We start from the raw sequence: 15410 nt of genomic DNA, 5'->3' as shown, positions 1-15410 counted from the left end.
CTCCTAGCCCCTGTACCGCTGGTTAGTAACAGTAACTCCTAGCCCCTGTACCCCTGTACCCCTGATTAGTAACAGTAACTCCTAGCCCCTGTACCCCTGGTTAGTAACAGTAACTCCTAGCCCCTGTACCCCTGATTAGTAACAGTAACTCCTAGCCCCTGTACCCCTCTACCCCTGATTAGTAACAGTAGCTCCTAGCCCCTGTACCCCTGATCAGTAACAGTAACTCCTAGCCCCTTTACCCCTGATTAGTAACAGTAGCTCCTAGCCCCTGTACCCCTGATTAGTAACAGTAACTCCTAGCCCCTGTACCCCTCTACCCCTGATTAGTAACAGTAGCTCCTAGCCCCTGTACCCCTGATTAGTAACAGTAACTCCTAGCCCCTTTACCCCTGATTAGTAACAGTAGCTCCTAGCCCCTGTACCCCTGTACCCCTGATTAGTAACAGTAACTCCTAGCCCCTGTACCCCTGTACCCCTGATTAGTAACAGTAACTCCTAGCCCCTGTACCCCTGATTAGTAACAGTAACTCCTAGCCCCTGTACCCCTGTACCCCTGGTTAGTAACAGTAACTCCTAGCCCCTGTACCCCTGATTAGTAACAGTAACTCCTAGCCCCTGTACCCCTGTACCCCTGATTAGTAACAGTAACTCCTAGCCCCTGTACCCCTGATTAGTAACAGTAACTCCTAGCCCCTGTACCCCTGATTAGTAACAGTAACTCCTAGCCCCTGTACCCCTGATTAGTAACAGTAACTCCTAGCCCCTGTACCCCTGTACCCCTGGTTAGTAACAGTAACTCCTAGCCCCTGTACCCCTGATTAGTAACACTAGCTCCTAGCCCCTGTACCCCTGGTTAGTAACAGTAACTCCTAGCCCCTGTACCCCTGCTTAGTAACAGTAACTCCTAGCCCCTGTACCCCTGTACCCCTGATTAGTAACAGTAACTCCTAGCCCCTGTACCCCTGTACCCCTGGTTAGTAACAGTAACTCCTAGCCCCTGTACCCCTGATTAGTAACAGTAGCTCCTAGCCCCTGTACCCCTGTACCCCTGATTAGTAACAGTAGCTCCTAGCCCCTGTACCCCTGGTTAGTAACAGTAACTCCTAGCCCCTGTACCCCTGTACCCCTGGTTAGTAACAGTAACTCCTAGCCCCTGTACCCCTGATTAGTAACAGTAGCTCCTAGCCCCTGTACCCCTGGTTAGTAACAGTAACTCCTAGCCCCTGTACCCCTGTACCCCTGATTAGTAACAGTAACTCCTAGCCCCTGTACCCCTGGTTAGTAACAGTAACTCCTAGCCCCTGTACCCCTGATTAGTAACAGTAACTCCTAGCCCCTGTACCCCTCTACCCCTGATTAGTAACAGTAGCTCCTAGCCCCTGTACCCCTGATCAGTAACAGTAACTCCTAGCCCCTTTACCCCTGATTAGTAACAGTAGCTCCTAGCCCCTGTACCCCTGTACCCCTGATTAGTAACAGTAACTCCTAGCCCCTGTACCCCTGTACCCCTGATTAGTAACAGTAACTCCTAGCCCCTGTACCCCTGATTAGTAACAGTAACTCCTAGCCCCTGTACCCCTGTACCCCTGGTTAGTAACAGTAACTCCTAGCCCCTGTACCCCTGATTAGTAACAGTAACTCCTAGCCCCTGTACCCCTGTACCCCTGATTAGTAACAGTAACTCCTAGCCCCTGTACCCCTGATTAGTAACAGTAACTCCTAGCCCCTGTACCCCTGATTAGTAACAGTAACTCCTAGCCCCTGTACCCCTGATTAGTAACAGTAACTCCTAGCCCCTGTACCCCTGTACCCCTGATTAGTAACAGTAACTCCTAGCCCCTGTACCCCTGATTAGTAACAGTAGCTCCTAGCCCAAGGGTGGGCAAACTTTTTGGCTCGAGGGCCACATCGGAATTTTGAAATTCAACAGAGGGACGCATTTTTTGGGGGACCAATTGTTTGTTAAAATCAATTTGCGGGGGTCTCATGGGGGGTGCAGCGGTCTAAGGCACTGCATTGCAGTGCTTGAGACTTAACTACAGACCCGGGTTAGATCCCAGGCTGTGTCACAGCTGGCAGTGACTGGGAGACCCATGAGGCTGCGCACAATTGGCTCAGTGTCGTCCGGGTTAGAAGAGGCTTTGGCAGGCCGAGATGTCCTTGTCCCATCGCGCTCTAGCGACTCCTGTGGCGGGCCGGGCGCAGTGCACGCTGACACGGTCGCCGGGTGTACAGTGTTTCTTCCGACACATTGATGCGGCTGGCTTCAGGGTTAAGCGGGTATTGTGTCAAGAAGCAGTGCGGCTTGGCTGGGTCGTGTTTCGGAGGACGCATGGCCCCTGTACCTCCTGATTAGTATGTCAACCAGGCAGGGTGAAGGTAAACAGCTCAGTCTCCCTGGGGAGAATCAGGGGGACAAAACCCAAACTCTTAACAGCAAGCACAACTTTCTTTATATCCCCCACATCCCCTCTGTACTGGAGAAGGGACCCCCAAATCCCTCTGTACTGGAGAGGGGACACCCAAATCCATCTGTACAGGAGAAGGGACCCCCAAATCCCTCTGTAATGGAGAGGGGACCCCCAAATCCAACTATCCCCCTGAAGGCCAGACCAGATTCCCTCTCACATCCTCACTACACCCCTGCCAGTGAACCCCGACACAACTCCTACTGCCAGACAACCCCCCCTCTGATCCCCATTCCCACCAGACTACCAGCTAAAACATCTCGTAGCAATGTTCCCTCCCTGACTGACTCGCTGGCTGGCTGACTGTCTTAGCTGACTGACTGGCTGACTGACTCACTGGCCGACTGACTGGCTGACTGTCTTAGCTGACTGACTGACTGGCTGGCTGACTGGGGGAAGGGAGGTAGAGGTTTAAGAGTTCTGTTTTGGGATTCAGGTCAGCATTGTTGGACATTCTCTGACTGCAGCTTGAACGCTAGTAGACCAGTGGTAGACTGTTATTACTGCATAAAACACGTGTCACTCTAATGGTCTGTCCCGTCTCCCTCTGGTACTATAGAGACGGTACTCAAGACAACTTTACTGGAAAGCAGTTATTTATGGAGAGAAAATAATGGAACAACAATAAACATGTTTTTTGTGACCAAAAACAGTATGTCTTTTTAAATGGACAGATATCAAAATGTTGTAATTGAAAATGATTTGTAAATAGTAATATATTAGTTATAGTCCAGTGTTTTTTTCCACATTACTCTGAGGAGTTGTTCATTACAGAGCATGTCTCAGCTCACTGCCCATCCCGTCTACATAAGGGCAAAGGGAAGGCTTATAGCAACTGTATGAAGGGTTATAGCACTACTGTAATATTCTGTCAAATAAATCTACCCTATAAAAACATTGCTTAAATGAACAAGATGTGGTTTTGTGTGTGTCTGTCTGTGAGCATTGCCAAAGGGTCATATCACTCTTTGCTGCACTCACATAGCTTCTTCTCCTCAAATAACCTCTGTCTTGGTCACAGTAGCCAGTCTTCTAGTCTCAGCACCAATGACGGAAAGAAAGTGTACAAATATACTGATCCCGTCAGAACTGAAGCTCCCGAAGCCAGTGACGATGAAATCAGCCTTCTTTAAGCCCTCGTAGTAAACTGGAGGAGGTAACAGAACATGCCATCACCAGAGAACTTCAGGCAGTTCTTCATCATAACCTGCTGTATGTTGTGTGTTGTATTAAACAATACAGGGCACTTTCTCCTTCCTGTCTATTTTACTCATTGTTCTTCCATTTAACACATAAAACCTTCAAATATAGTCAGTTATAGTGCCAAGAGAAACAAACAGTGTTGACGGGTTAAATATTAGCTTTTTATTTGCTGAAAAAACAACGATAACAAGAGATCAATGGTTACACTGTTACAACCAGAGAAAGACCGGACCGTAGCTCGAAACAGAATCTTTACAGGAAATAACCTACAGAGAATAACAGGAGAACAGTGTTATGGCGAGGTGGAGTTGGCAGGGCTGGGTAGAGCTTGACTAGGGAGGAGTGGATGATTCAACACCCTCATAAGGAAAGAATCTAACTTGGCATCAAAGTCACTGGTGGTATAGAAGGCACTGGAGTACGGGAGAGGGAGGGAACGGGAGAAGGAACGGGAGAGGGAGGGAACGGGAGAAGGAACGGGAGAGGGAGGGAACGGGAGAAGGAACGGGAGAGGGAGGGAACGGGAGAAGGAACGGGAGAGGGAGGGAACGGGAGAAGGAACGGGAGAGGGAGGGAACGGGAGAAGGAACGGGAGAGGGAGGGAACGGGAGAAGGAAGGGGAGAGGGAGGGAACGGGACAAGGGATGGGAGAGAGGGTTATAGGAGAAGGGATGGGAGAGAGGGTTATAGGAGAAGGGATGGGAGAGAGGGTATAGGAGAAGGGATGGGAGAGGGGGTTATAGGAGAAGGGATGGGAGAGGGGGTTATAGGAGAAGAGATGGGAGAGGGGGTTATAGGAGAAGGGATGGGAGAGGGGGTATAGGAGAAGGGATGGGAGAGGGGGTATAGGAGAAGGGATGGGAGGGGGGTTATAGGAGAAGGGATGGGAGAGGGGGTTATAGGAGAAGGGATGGGAGGGGGGTTATAGGAGAAGGGATGGGAGAGGAGGTATAGGAGAATGGATGGGAGAGGGGGTATAGGAGAAGGGATGGGAGAGGGGGTATAGGAGAAGGGGTATAGGAGAAGGGATGGGAGAAGGGGTATAGGAGAAGGGATGGGAGAGGGGGTATAGGAGAAGGGGTATAGGAGAAGGGACGGGAGAGGGGGTATAGGAGAAGGGATGGGAGGGGGGTTATAGGAGAAGGGATGGGAGAGGGGGTTATAGGAGAAGGGATGGGAGAGGGGGTTATAGGAGAAGGGATGGGAGAGAGGGTTATAGGAGAAGGGATGGGAGAGGGGGTATAGGAGAAGGGATGGGAGAGGAGGTATAGGAGAAGGGATGGGAGAGGGGGTATAGGAGAAGGGATGGGAGAGGGGGTATAGGAGAAGGGATGGGAGAGGGGGTTATAGGAGAAGGGGTATAGGAGAAGGGATGGGAGAGGGGGTATAGGAGAAGGGATGGGAGAGGGGGTATAGGAGAAGGGATGGGAGAGGGGGTATAGGAGAAGGGATGGGAGAAGGGATGGGAGAGGGGGTATAGGAGAAGGGATGGGAGAAGGGGTATAGGAGAAGGGATGGGAGAGGGGGTATAGGAGAAGGGATGGGAGAAGGGGTATAGGAGAAGGGATGGGAGAGGGGGTATAGGAGAAGGGATGGGAGGGGGGTTATAGGAGAAGGGATGGGAGAGGGGGTATAGGAGAAGGGATGGGAGGGGGGTTATAGGAGAAGGGATGGGAGAGGTCTAATGCTATAGGCTATAGGGCTAAAGGTGATAATAACATCAGATTCTCCTGTTTCCTCTCATTGTGCAACAGTCATTTTTCTTTTTTACAACAGTCAAATAACGTCAACATATACATTACTTGTGGTCCTACTGAGGTTGCTAGGACAACAGCACCACCATGTGGTGAAAAGAACAACCAGCAGCGTGTGATGTGTGGCATTGTTTCTCAGTAAGGATCCTGGGGACCCACTGTGTTTAGGCTGGCTCAGCATCCATTAAACACAAATTAGTACATGGACAACTGCATGATGGGTACTGCAGTTTGTGCTACTGAAAGGGAAAGGGGCCTTGGACACCAGCACGGCTCAACAAAAGGTTCAGTCAAACTGATAGAGGAAGGTCTGTGCTGGTGTGGTTCGCTACATTCCCTTTATCTCAAAAACAGAAAACACACAACAACAACAAGAACCAATGAACAGATAGTCATTAATAATCATATTCATGAGCGGAATAAAAACAATAACAAACTCAGTTCTACCAAGCTGTTTTTCTAGCTGAGGCAAGCCTGAAGAAGTCGCAGCCTGATGATGTCACTGAATGTCTACTACATCCCAGGAGCAGAATGGTTTCTCAGGACGAGGTGAGAGGGACGGGGCGGGGTGAGAGGGACGGGGTCTGTTATGCGGGTGGCAGGGTAGAGGTCCATGTTTTGATTATTAACAAAGGACTGAAATGTTTCTACTGTTTAAATAAGGCTGGCTAACACAACAGCCACAGTCATATTAACATAAAGACACTAACACAGTACAATACATCTAAAAAAGGACGTTAGAAAAATCTGTTGGTCAACAGAAAGTATAATGGAGTGCAATTTCTCTCAGAAGGCACAGTCTGGCATGGATTAGCACGTCTCAGCTCAGCATGGACCGGTTCAGCTCACTTCTGCTGCTTCTGCTGTCTCAGGCTCTCCAGAAGAATCCTCTTGTGGGCGGAATCTAGAATGCCTGCCTCCTCCAGGTCCTCCTCTGTGATGTCACTGAGGAGGAACATGATTGGATGAAATTCATGAAATTACATGTTTCATGATTGACTGTGTGTGTGTGTGTGTGTGTGTGTGTGTGTGTGTGTGTGTGTGTGTGTGTCTCAAAGTGCATACTACCGTACTCCGAGCATGCAAATTGCAGCACGGGAGGGTCGGAGTATGAGTCCAAATCAAAGTATCTGAAACGGAGCATGGAGGGGCACTTCTCGAATGCGATCTCCGTTTGCAAGCTTCAACGGAAAGTATTCAAAAAGAAATATGACGCAACCACCTAAGAAATTATGCGCATTTTCGTGCATCTCATAAGCTTGACTACAATATTTGATCTTGATACGTTAATAAATACATGCTGTGTTCATTTTGGCATGTTTACCTGCTTACAATACTCACTGTAGTGTGCGTAGGTTATAAGCCCATAGCAAGTCAATAGAGCTAACTGGCTAGCTACTACTGTTAGTTATCCAGATAGACACAAATAATTGTTAGCTTGCTACCCATGAAGAATTGACATCTACTTTGGATAATGTTTGTGTTAGGTCATTTTTGCCTGTTATACTATCTGGTTAGCGATATTAATACGATTCACATATAGCTAACTGATAGTTATGAAGTAAAACGTTTGCTTTGTGTATACATTGTTTCATCTCTATTGCCATTGTCCTGAAGGAAGGTTCAGTGAATGGGTATGTCCATAGTAAATCAATTGGGCTGACGTTATACCTTTTCTATATCCATGTAGAAACACTAGCTACGACCTGCCTTATTTAGCTAGCTCAATGTGAAATTCTGATTTGTGTTGAAGACTTGCTAAGTACCTACCAATAAAGAATTGACATCTACTGTACCTTGCATAACATTCGTTTTATGGTCATTTTTGCCTGTTTAACTAGCTAGCTGGCTATCTAGATTACAACGATTCACATACAGTGCCTTGCAAAAGTATTCATCCCCCTTGGCGTTTTCCTATTTTCTTGCATTACAACCTGGAATTTAAATAGATTTTTATTTGGATTTCATGTAATGGATGTACACATAATAGTCTAAATTGGTGAAGTGAAAAAAATAACTTGTTAAAATAACCCCACCCCCCAAAATGGAAAAGTGTTGCGTGTATATGTATTCACCCCCTTTGCTATGAAGCCCCTAAATAAGATCTGGTGCAACCAATTACCTTCAGAAGTCACAGAATGAGTTAAATAAAGTCCACCTGTGTGCAATCTAAGTGTCACATGATCTCAGTATATGTACACCTGTTCTGAAAGGCCCCAGAGTCTGCAACACTACTAAGCAAGGGGCACCAACAAGCAAGCGGCATCATGAAGACCAACGAGCTCTCCAAACAGGTCAGGGACAAAGTTGAGGAGAAGTACAGATCAGGGTTGGGTTATAAAAAAAAATCTGAAACTTTGAACATCCCACAGAGCACCATTAAATCCATTATTTAAAAAATGCAAAGAACATGGCACCACAACAAACCTGCCAAGTGAGGGCCACCCACCAGGCAAGGAGGGCATTAATCAGAGAGGCAACAAAGAGACCAAAGATAACCCTGAAGGAGCTGCAACGCTCCACAGTGGAGATTGGAGTATCTGTCCATAGGACCACTTTAAGCCGTACACTCCACAGAGCTGGGCTTTACGGAAGAGTGGCCAGAAAAAAGCCATTGCTTAAAGAAAAAAATAAGAAAACACATTTGGTGTTCACCAAAAGGCATGTGGGAAACTCCCCAAACATATGGAAGAAGGTACTCTGGTCAGATGAGACTAAAAGTGACCTTTTTGGCCATCAAGGAAAACACTATGTCTGGCACACCTCCCATCACCCCGAGAACACCATCCCCACAGTGAAGCATTTCTGGTGGCAGCATCATGCTGTGGGGATGTTTTTCATCGGCAGGGACAGGAAACTGGTCAGAATTTAAGGAATGATGGATGGCGCTAAATACAGGGAAATTCTTGAGGGAAACCTGTTTCAGTCTTCCAGAGATTTGAAACTGGGACAGAGGTTCCCCTTCCAGCAGGACAATGACCCTAAGCATACTGCTGAAGCAACACACGAGTGGTTGGAATGGCCTAGTCCATGCACGCTCAAATTCCTTTTTTTTGTCTTATTTCTTGCTTGTTTCACAATAAAACATATTTTGCATCTTGAAAGTGGTAGGCATGTTGTGTAAATCAAGTGATAAACCCCCCCGATTTTAATTGATTGTAAGGCAACAAAATAGGAAAAATGCCAAGGGGGTGAATACTTTCGCAAGACACTGTATATCTAGCTGATAATTATGAAGTAAAACATTTGCTTTGTGTATATCTTGTTTTGCCCATTGTCGTCATTGTCCTGGCTGGAAGAAGGTTCAGTGAATGGGGAGGTACCGTGTGAGGTAACACAGTAAGGGTGGTGTGAGTACTTCTCAAATGTAATGTTTAATGTGTTATCCACACTCTTGTCCTCACAAGAATGGACTCAAGAGAACTTCCTCGGAGAATGCACTTGGAGCATGAGAGTGTGGAGCACGGTAGTATGCATAGAGAAACCCCCTGTGTGTCTGTGTACCTGAGGAACTCCAGGTCGTCCCAGCCGTTGTGTAGCAGACCTTCCTCATAGTGGTCCAGCCCTAGTCTCTGTAGCCACTCCCCCACGGAGAGAGACGAGCTACTGCTTCCCCACAGCGCCTACACACAGACACACACACACAGACAGACACAGACAGACAGACACAGACAGACACACACTTTAACACTGGAGAAGCTTTTCATTAATACGTCATAATAACCTAACAACAACATGAGCACTTCTGTTTGCCTTTTATTCATAGTACTCCCTCCCTCCCACAAACATCTCACTTCCTCTGGTAGATCTTCAGCGATGCTCTCTGTGATGGGGGCTCGGGGAGGGAAGGTGCGACAGGCGTCCCCCAACCCCTGGCCTCTGAGGTGTGGGGGTGCAGAGGGGGCACGGGGGGTAGGGGGGTACTCGCTCTCACTCAGTGTCTTCGCCATCTGCAGCACCGAACACGATTGGTCGTCCAGCCCCCCGGCCCCTCCCCTCCTAAAGTCCTCCCCCAAGACGAAGGCAGGACTAGGATTGGCTGCGGGGATCTTCACCTCAGCCAGGTCGGGGTACAGGGGGCGGGGTTTAGAGAAGGGGATGTCGGCCATCTCCAGTGCTCCTTTAGGGAGGGGGGGAGGGGGGAAGTCAGGAGGAGGACGGTTCAGTGTGCCTCCCGCTCCTCCACCTGACACCACCCCCACCACTGCAATCCCATCATCCTCCGAGGACCCCTCCTCATTGATGGGCCGGACAGGGTGTCCAGCCGTGTGCCTGCGGGGGTGGGAGGACCCTGAGGAGGGCCTCCCCCCTCCAGACAGGGGTGCCTTACCGGCTGGAGGGGAGCAGGGGGAGGGGAGGAGCTCCGAGGACAGGGTGGCAGCTGATTGGTTAGGAACGCCTTCCAGGATGTAGTAGGCGGGGTTATTGTAGCTGTTGTTTTTACAGGCAGAGGGGTCTCCCTCTGCAGAGTCCTGCTTAGCCCTGGAATAGACACAGCAGGAGCCTTAGGTAGGTGTGTGTGTGTGTGTGTGTGTGTGTGTGTGTGTGTGTGTGTGTGTGTGTGTGTGTGTGTTGAGAGAGAAGAGTGTGTGTTACCTGGCTGCAGTCCCATCCTCCTTGGTACTCCTCTCTCCCTCCTCGCTCACCTTCCCAAGCACCGCCCCCACGTGTCTGTGTGTCAAAGACGGCCTGCGAGACAGGGAGGAACACGCTAAGAACATGCTACAGAACATGCTACAGAACACACTCAATAAGTTTATGGTTTAACTCCACGGCGTGGTTAGATCTGGGGGGGTGTTACTCACTTGACGTAGTCGTGTCCTGATCGGGGGGGCAGAGTGGATCTGCCTTTGGGTACTCCCGTCTCATCTTTATCCACACTGATCCACTCTACAGGACACACACACACACATCAATCAAAATCAATATCAAGCAACCAATCAAAAACCATTTTGTTCTTTCACCAGAATGTTTTGGTCCTCCAAAAATGTAATTAGCCTATTGTTAAGGATGGATGAATATAGTTTACTTCCAATCAACCAACCAATCAATGTCCTTTAGCACAGACACAGACAGACAGTGTTACCATAGAGCCTCTCCCTGGTACCCATCCTCTCCGCTGGCACGCGGACCCTCATAGACCCTCTGATGTTACCCGTCTCCTCCCCTCTGTGGGACAGGTAGGTATGGAACTGCTGTGCTGTACTGCCTATCATTGACTTCAGAGCCACCACACACTCTCCTGAGGAGAAGACACACACACATATGATCAGTATAACACACCAGGCTTTCATTAGCTGGCTTTTGGCTGATATTTTTTATTTTATTTAAAGCTGATAAATAAAATTGCATCAGCCAATTGTTAGGCAGAAGAAAAAAATCCCAATTCAAAATGATTACTTTTAGCCTTTTCATTGATGGAAATAAATCTGACCGGTGCTCATTGGTCTATAGGTTCATTTGCATAATTTAGTGAAATTAAATTGCGCATGTGTATTTTCATAGTCGTAATGATTCTTATGATTCTACAGCTCCTGTTGCTGCTGAAGTGAAACATGCTTTTAGAAGCCCAATCATTTCACAACAAATCTAAACGCTTCAATTCCGTGTTAAAAAACAGCTTTGATGTCATGACGATAAAAAGCTAAAAAATAACATGCAACTAGTAATTGCAAGCGCGCTTCTTATTTGCCATTAAAGTGCTTTAGCCAACGGGAGGCAGGCTTCAGCGCATCACACACCACCTCTCAACGTGAAGCTAGAGGCAGTATACGCATTTTGAAAACGTTTGGTCCCGTGTGGCTCAGTTGGTAGAGCATGGTGTTTGCAACACCAGGGTTGTGGGTTCGATTCCCACGGGGGACCAGTACGGAGAAAAAAATGTATGAAATGTATGCATTCACTACTGTAAGTCGCTCTGGATAAGAGAGCGTCTGCTAAATGACTAAAATGTAAATGTGAAAATGTTTACTTAATTAATTGTGTGAAACCTTAACGTCTTGCTTCATAGTAGCCGAGACAAAAAAAAAAAAGTGTCTATAAACGTGGAGGTAATTGTTTTTTAGACTTCCATATGCCATTGAAACCAGTAGTCTACTGTTTCATAAAGACTTCCATATGCTATTGAAACCAGTAGTCTACTGTTTCATAAAGACTTCCATATGCTATTGAAACCAGTAGTCTACTGTTTCATAAAGACTTCCATATGCTATTGAAACCAGTAGTCTACTGTTTCATAAAGACTTCCATATGCCATTGAAACCAGTAGTCTACTGTTTCATAAAGACTTCCATATGCCATTGAAACCAGTAGTCTACTGTTTCATAAAGACTTCCATATGCCATTGAAACCAGTAGTCTACTGTTTCATAAAGACTTCCATATGCCATTGAAACCAGTAGTCTACTGTTTCATAAAGACTTCCATATGCTATTGAAACCAGTAGTCTACTGTTTCATAAAGACTTCCATATGCTATTGAAACCAGTAGTCTACTGTTTCATAAAGACTTCCATATGCAATTGAAACCAGTAGTCTACTGTTTCATAAAGACTTCCATATGCTATTGAAACCAGTAGTCTACTGTTTCATAAAGACTTCCATATGCCATTGAAACCAGTAGTCTACTGTTTCATAAAGACTTCCATATGCCATTGAAACCAGTAGTCTACTGTTTCATAAAGACTTCCATATGCCATTGAAACCAGTAGTCTACTGTTTCATAAAGACTTCCATATGCCATTGAAACCAGTAGTCTACTGTTTCATAAAGACTTCCATATGCTATTGAAACCAGTAGTCTACTGTTTCATAAAGACTTCCATATGCTATTGAAACCAGTAGTCTACTGTTTCATAAAGACTTCCATATGCTATTGAAACCAGTAGTCTACTGTTTCATAAAGACTTCCATATGCTATTGAAACCAGTAGTCTACTGTTTCATAAAGACTTCCATATGCTATTGAAACCAGTAGTCTACTGTTTCATAAAGACTTCCATATGCTATTGAAACCAGTAGTCTACTGTTTCATAAAGACTTCCATATGCTATTGAAACCAGTAGTCTACTGTTTCATAAAGACTTCCATATGCCATTGAAACCAGTAGTCTACTGTTTTATAAAGACTTCCATATGCCATTGAAACCAGTAGCCTATTTCTCTTATGTTCTATTGGTTTTCAAATCAACTTTCATTGTCCAGTAGCCAAAGGCACAAGCCTAGTAATATTCACAACCCATGTTAGTTGTTGCATCTTTAGATCTCCCCCTCTATATACATTTAGAATGGATATTTTCTTCTCCGTCACCTGTGTTTTCCGCTAATTGCATTATGGAACAAACATTCACATTACATATGTCGAATCTTAATGACCCATTTCATCGCAGGATGAAAATAACTAGGGTAGTTATTTTATGGCTGGTTATGACACCTACATAAGAGTGTCAAAGCCCACTAAACCTACCAGGGTAGTAACTTTATGGCTGGTTATGACACCTACATAAGAGTGTCAAAGCCCACTAAACCTACCAGGGTAGTAACTTTATGGCTGGTTATGACACCTACATAAGAGTGTCAAAGCCCACTAAACCTACCAGGGTAGTAACTTTATGGCTGGTTATGACACCTACATAAGAGTGTCAAACCCCACTAAACCTACCAGGGTAGTAACTTTATGGCTGGTTATGACACCTACATAAGAGTGTCAAAGCCCACTAAACCTACCAGGGTAGTAACTTTATGGCTGGTTATGATACCTACATAAGAGTGTCAAAGCCCACTAAACCTACCAGGGTAGTAACTTTATGGCTGGTTATGATACCTACATAAGAGTGTCAAAGCCCACTAAACCTACCAGGGTAGTAACTTTATGGCTGGTTATGATACCTACATAAGAGTGTCAAAGCCCACTAAACCTACCAGGGTAGTAACTTTATGGCTGGTTATGACACCTACATAAGAGTGTCAAAGCCCACTAAACCTACCAGGGTAGTAACTTTATGGCTGGTTATGATACCTACATAAGAGTGTCAAACCCCACTAAACCTACCAGGGTAGTAACTTTATGGCTGGTTGTGACACCTACATAAGAGTGTCAAAGCCCTCTAAACCTACCAGGGTAGTAACTTTATGGCTGGTTATGATACCTACATAAGAGTGTCAAACCCCACTAAACCTACCAGGGTAGTAACTTTATGGCTGGTTATGATACCTACATAAGAGTGTCAAAGCCCACTAAACCCTACCAGGGTAGTAACTTTATGGCTGGTTATGATACCTACATAAGAGTGTCAAAGCCCACTAAACCCTACCAGGGTAGTAACTTTATGGCTGGTTGTGACACCTACATAAGAGTGTCAAAGCCCACTAAACCTACCACACAAGGTAAAACATTCCATTACACCATAGCCTACTTGTCAACAGTATGTTTACGTTATATAACATTTTCTGAAAATGACCATATTCAATTATCATCATTGTAATTGCGTACACATTGATGTCAGACATGCACCTACCCCAATGCTCTGATGTCAGACATGCACCTACCCCAATGCTCTGCCAGACACCCATTATCTACCCAATGCTCTGATGTCAGACATGCACCTACCCCAATGCTCTGATGTCAGACATGCACCTACCCCAAAGCTCTGATGTCAGACATGCACCTACCCCAATGCTCAGTTGATGATGACTGGGATGGATGCAGGAACAGATTTCAGGAGCAGGACAAGACACCCTCTTTTTGACTGATGACTGACATAAGGGCCTATCTGGCTTATATGATTATGATGGTCATAATGCTTCATAACAGTGTCAAACTGTATGTTCTGAGTCCAAGTAAAGTGACACAGGATGAACATAATGTTCTGGTCATAAGTTCTATGTAATATCATGAAAAAACATGACTTAAGAATTCATTAAAACAACAATGGATTTAAGAAACAAAGTTTAAAAAAAAAGGAAAGTTCTTGGCAGTGAAAAAACACATTTGAATAAAAGTGGGTTACGTAGGTGTCATAACCAACCATAAAATAACACAATATATGTCACAACAGGTGTAAAAATATGTGTCATGACAGTGTTATGACCATATTATGACAGGCTATGAAACGCTAAATTAGGTCAGCGGTTATGACATGGTTATGAACGTGTCGTAAGGTGTTATGATGCAAGGTGTCAAATAAAGTGTTACAGTTTTGATGTTTAAGGCAAGCATTAGGCTAAATCAATGAATGTTTATCTCAGCACCTGTGTGGTCCAGCAAGTACCGCTGCTGAATAAGGCACAAATATACCAGAGTAGTCATCCGACCCACTACTGACCTAGTACCAAAGATTTGTATAACTTAACCACGATAGACCACAGCCTGTCGTTTCAAATGGGAACAAATTAGCCATAGTGGGCAGAACCAAGCAAGGTGTGCGGAGCCAAGCTCGTGCTAGCGATATCCTATTGGCACGTTCTGGCATGAATTAGTATATTTCCCGTTGGTTAACGCCTACTTTGTGAAGTACGTGTCCACGCAATAACTCAATTTGCCTTTGCACTCCTCAACAAAGCCATTTTTGGAAACTTTGGCAAAGGGCAAAGTCTACAACACTTAGCCCACTCTGTTCGTAACAAATTGTAGTTTTGGGAACAGAAAACTGTATTGAGATCAAATGATTCGATGAGTAAATTATCAGAATGTTGGCCAATATCAATCTGGTTCCAACTTCTCCCACTGCTGGCCACTGGGCTCCCACTCACTACCATATTTGGTAAAGTGTTACACTCACTACCATATTTGGTAAAGTGTTACACTCACTACCATATTTGGTAGTGAGTGGAAACGCCAAACAGATGGCTCAGATTTACATATCCAGTGAAATATCTGTCTCATTGTTCTATCTATCTGTGCTAACACTCTTCTAGCTACTCTCTGTGGGCGGTACTGTCCGGAGGAACTAGCCCTGTCTGGAGGAACTAGCCCTGTCTGGAGGAACT

The 15410-nt window shown here is 45.7% G+C and overlaps 1 protein-coding gene across 2 annotated transcripts in view; it reads right to left on the bottom strand.

The window, feature by feature from the left end:
• Positions 1 to 5241: 5241 nt before the first annotated feature.
• The window catches only part of LOC106613219 (phosphatidylinositol 3,4,5-trisphosphate 5-phosphatase 2A), a 66332-nt gene continuing 56163 nt past the window's right edge, over positions 5242 to 15410 (bottom strand). The window contains exons 22-27 of one of the 2 annotated variants that reach the window (XM_045724799.1): positions 10515 to 10670; positions 10234 to 10318; positions 10025 to 10117; positions 9223 to 9910; positions 8933 to 9051; positions 5242 to 6373 (exon numbers count right to left, since the gene is read on the bottom strand). In XM_045724799.1, the coding sequence (XP_045580755.1) occupies positions 6274 to 6373; positions 8933 to 9051; positions 9223 to 9910; positions 10025 to 10117; positions 10234 to 10318; positions 10515 to 10670 (1241 nt within the window). In that variant the 3' untranslated portion in view covers positions 5242 to 6273. The remainder of the gene's footprint in view (positions 6374 to 8932; positions 9052 to 9222; positions 9911 to 10024; positions 10118 to 10233; positions 10319 to 10514; positions 10671 to 15410) is intronic. The other variant, XM_045724800.1, reaches the window with a different exon arrangement.

Source organism: Salmo salar, chromosome ssa09 (assembly GCF_905237065.1).
Source record: "Salmo salar chromosome ssa09, Ssal_v3.1, whole genome shotgun sequence".
Taxonomy (NCBI): domain Eukaryota; kingdom Metazoa; phylum Chordata; class Actinopteri; order Salmoniformes; family Salmonidae; genus Salmo; species Salmo salar.
Note: the sequence above shows the minus strand (reverse complement) of the source record. Positions and strands in the feature narration are given on the sequence as shown.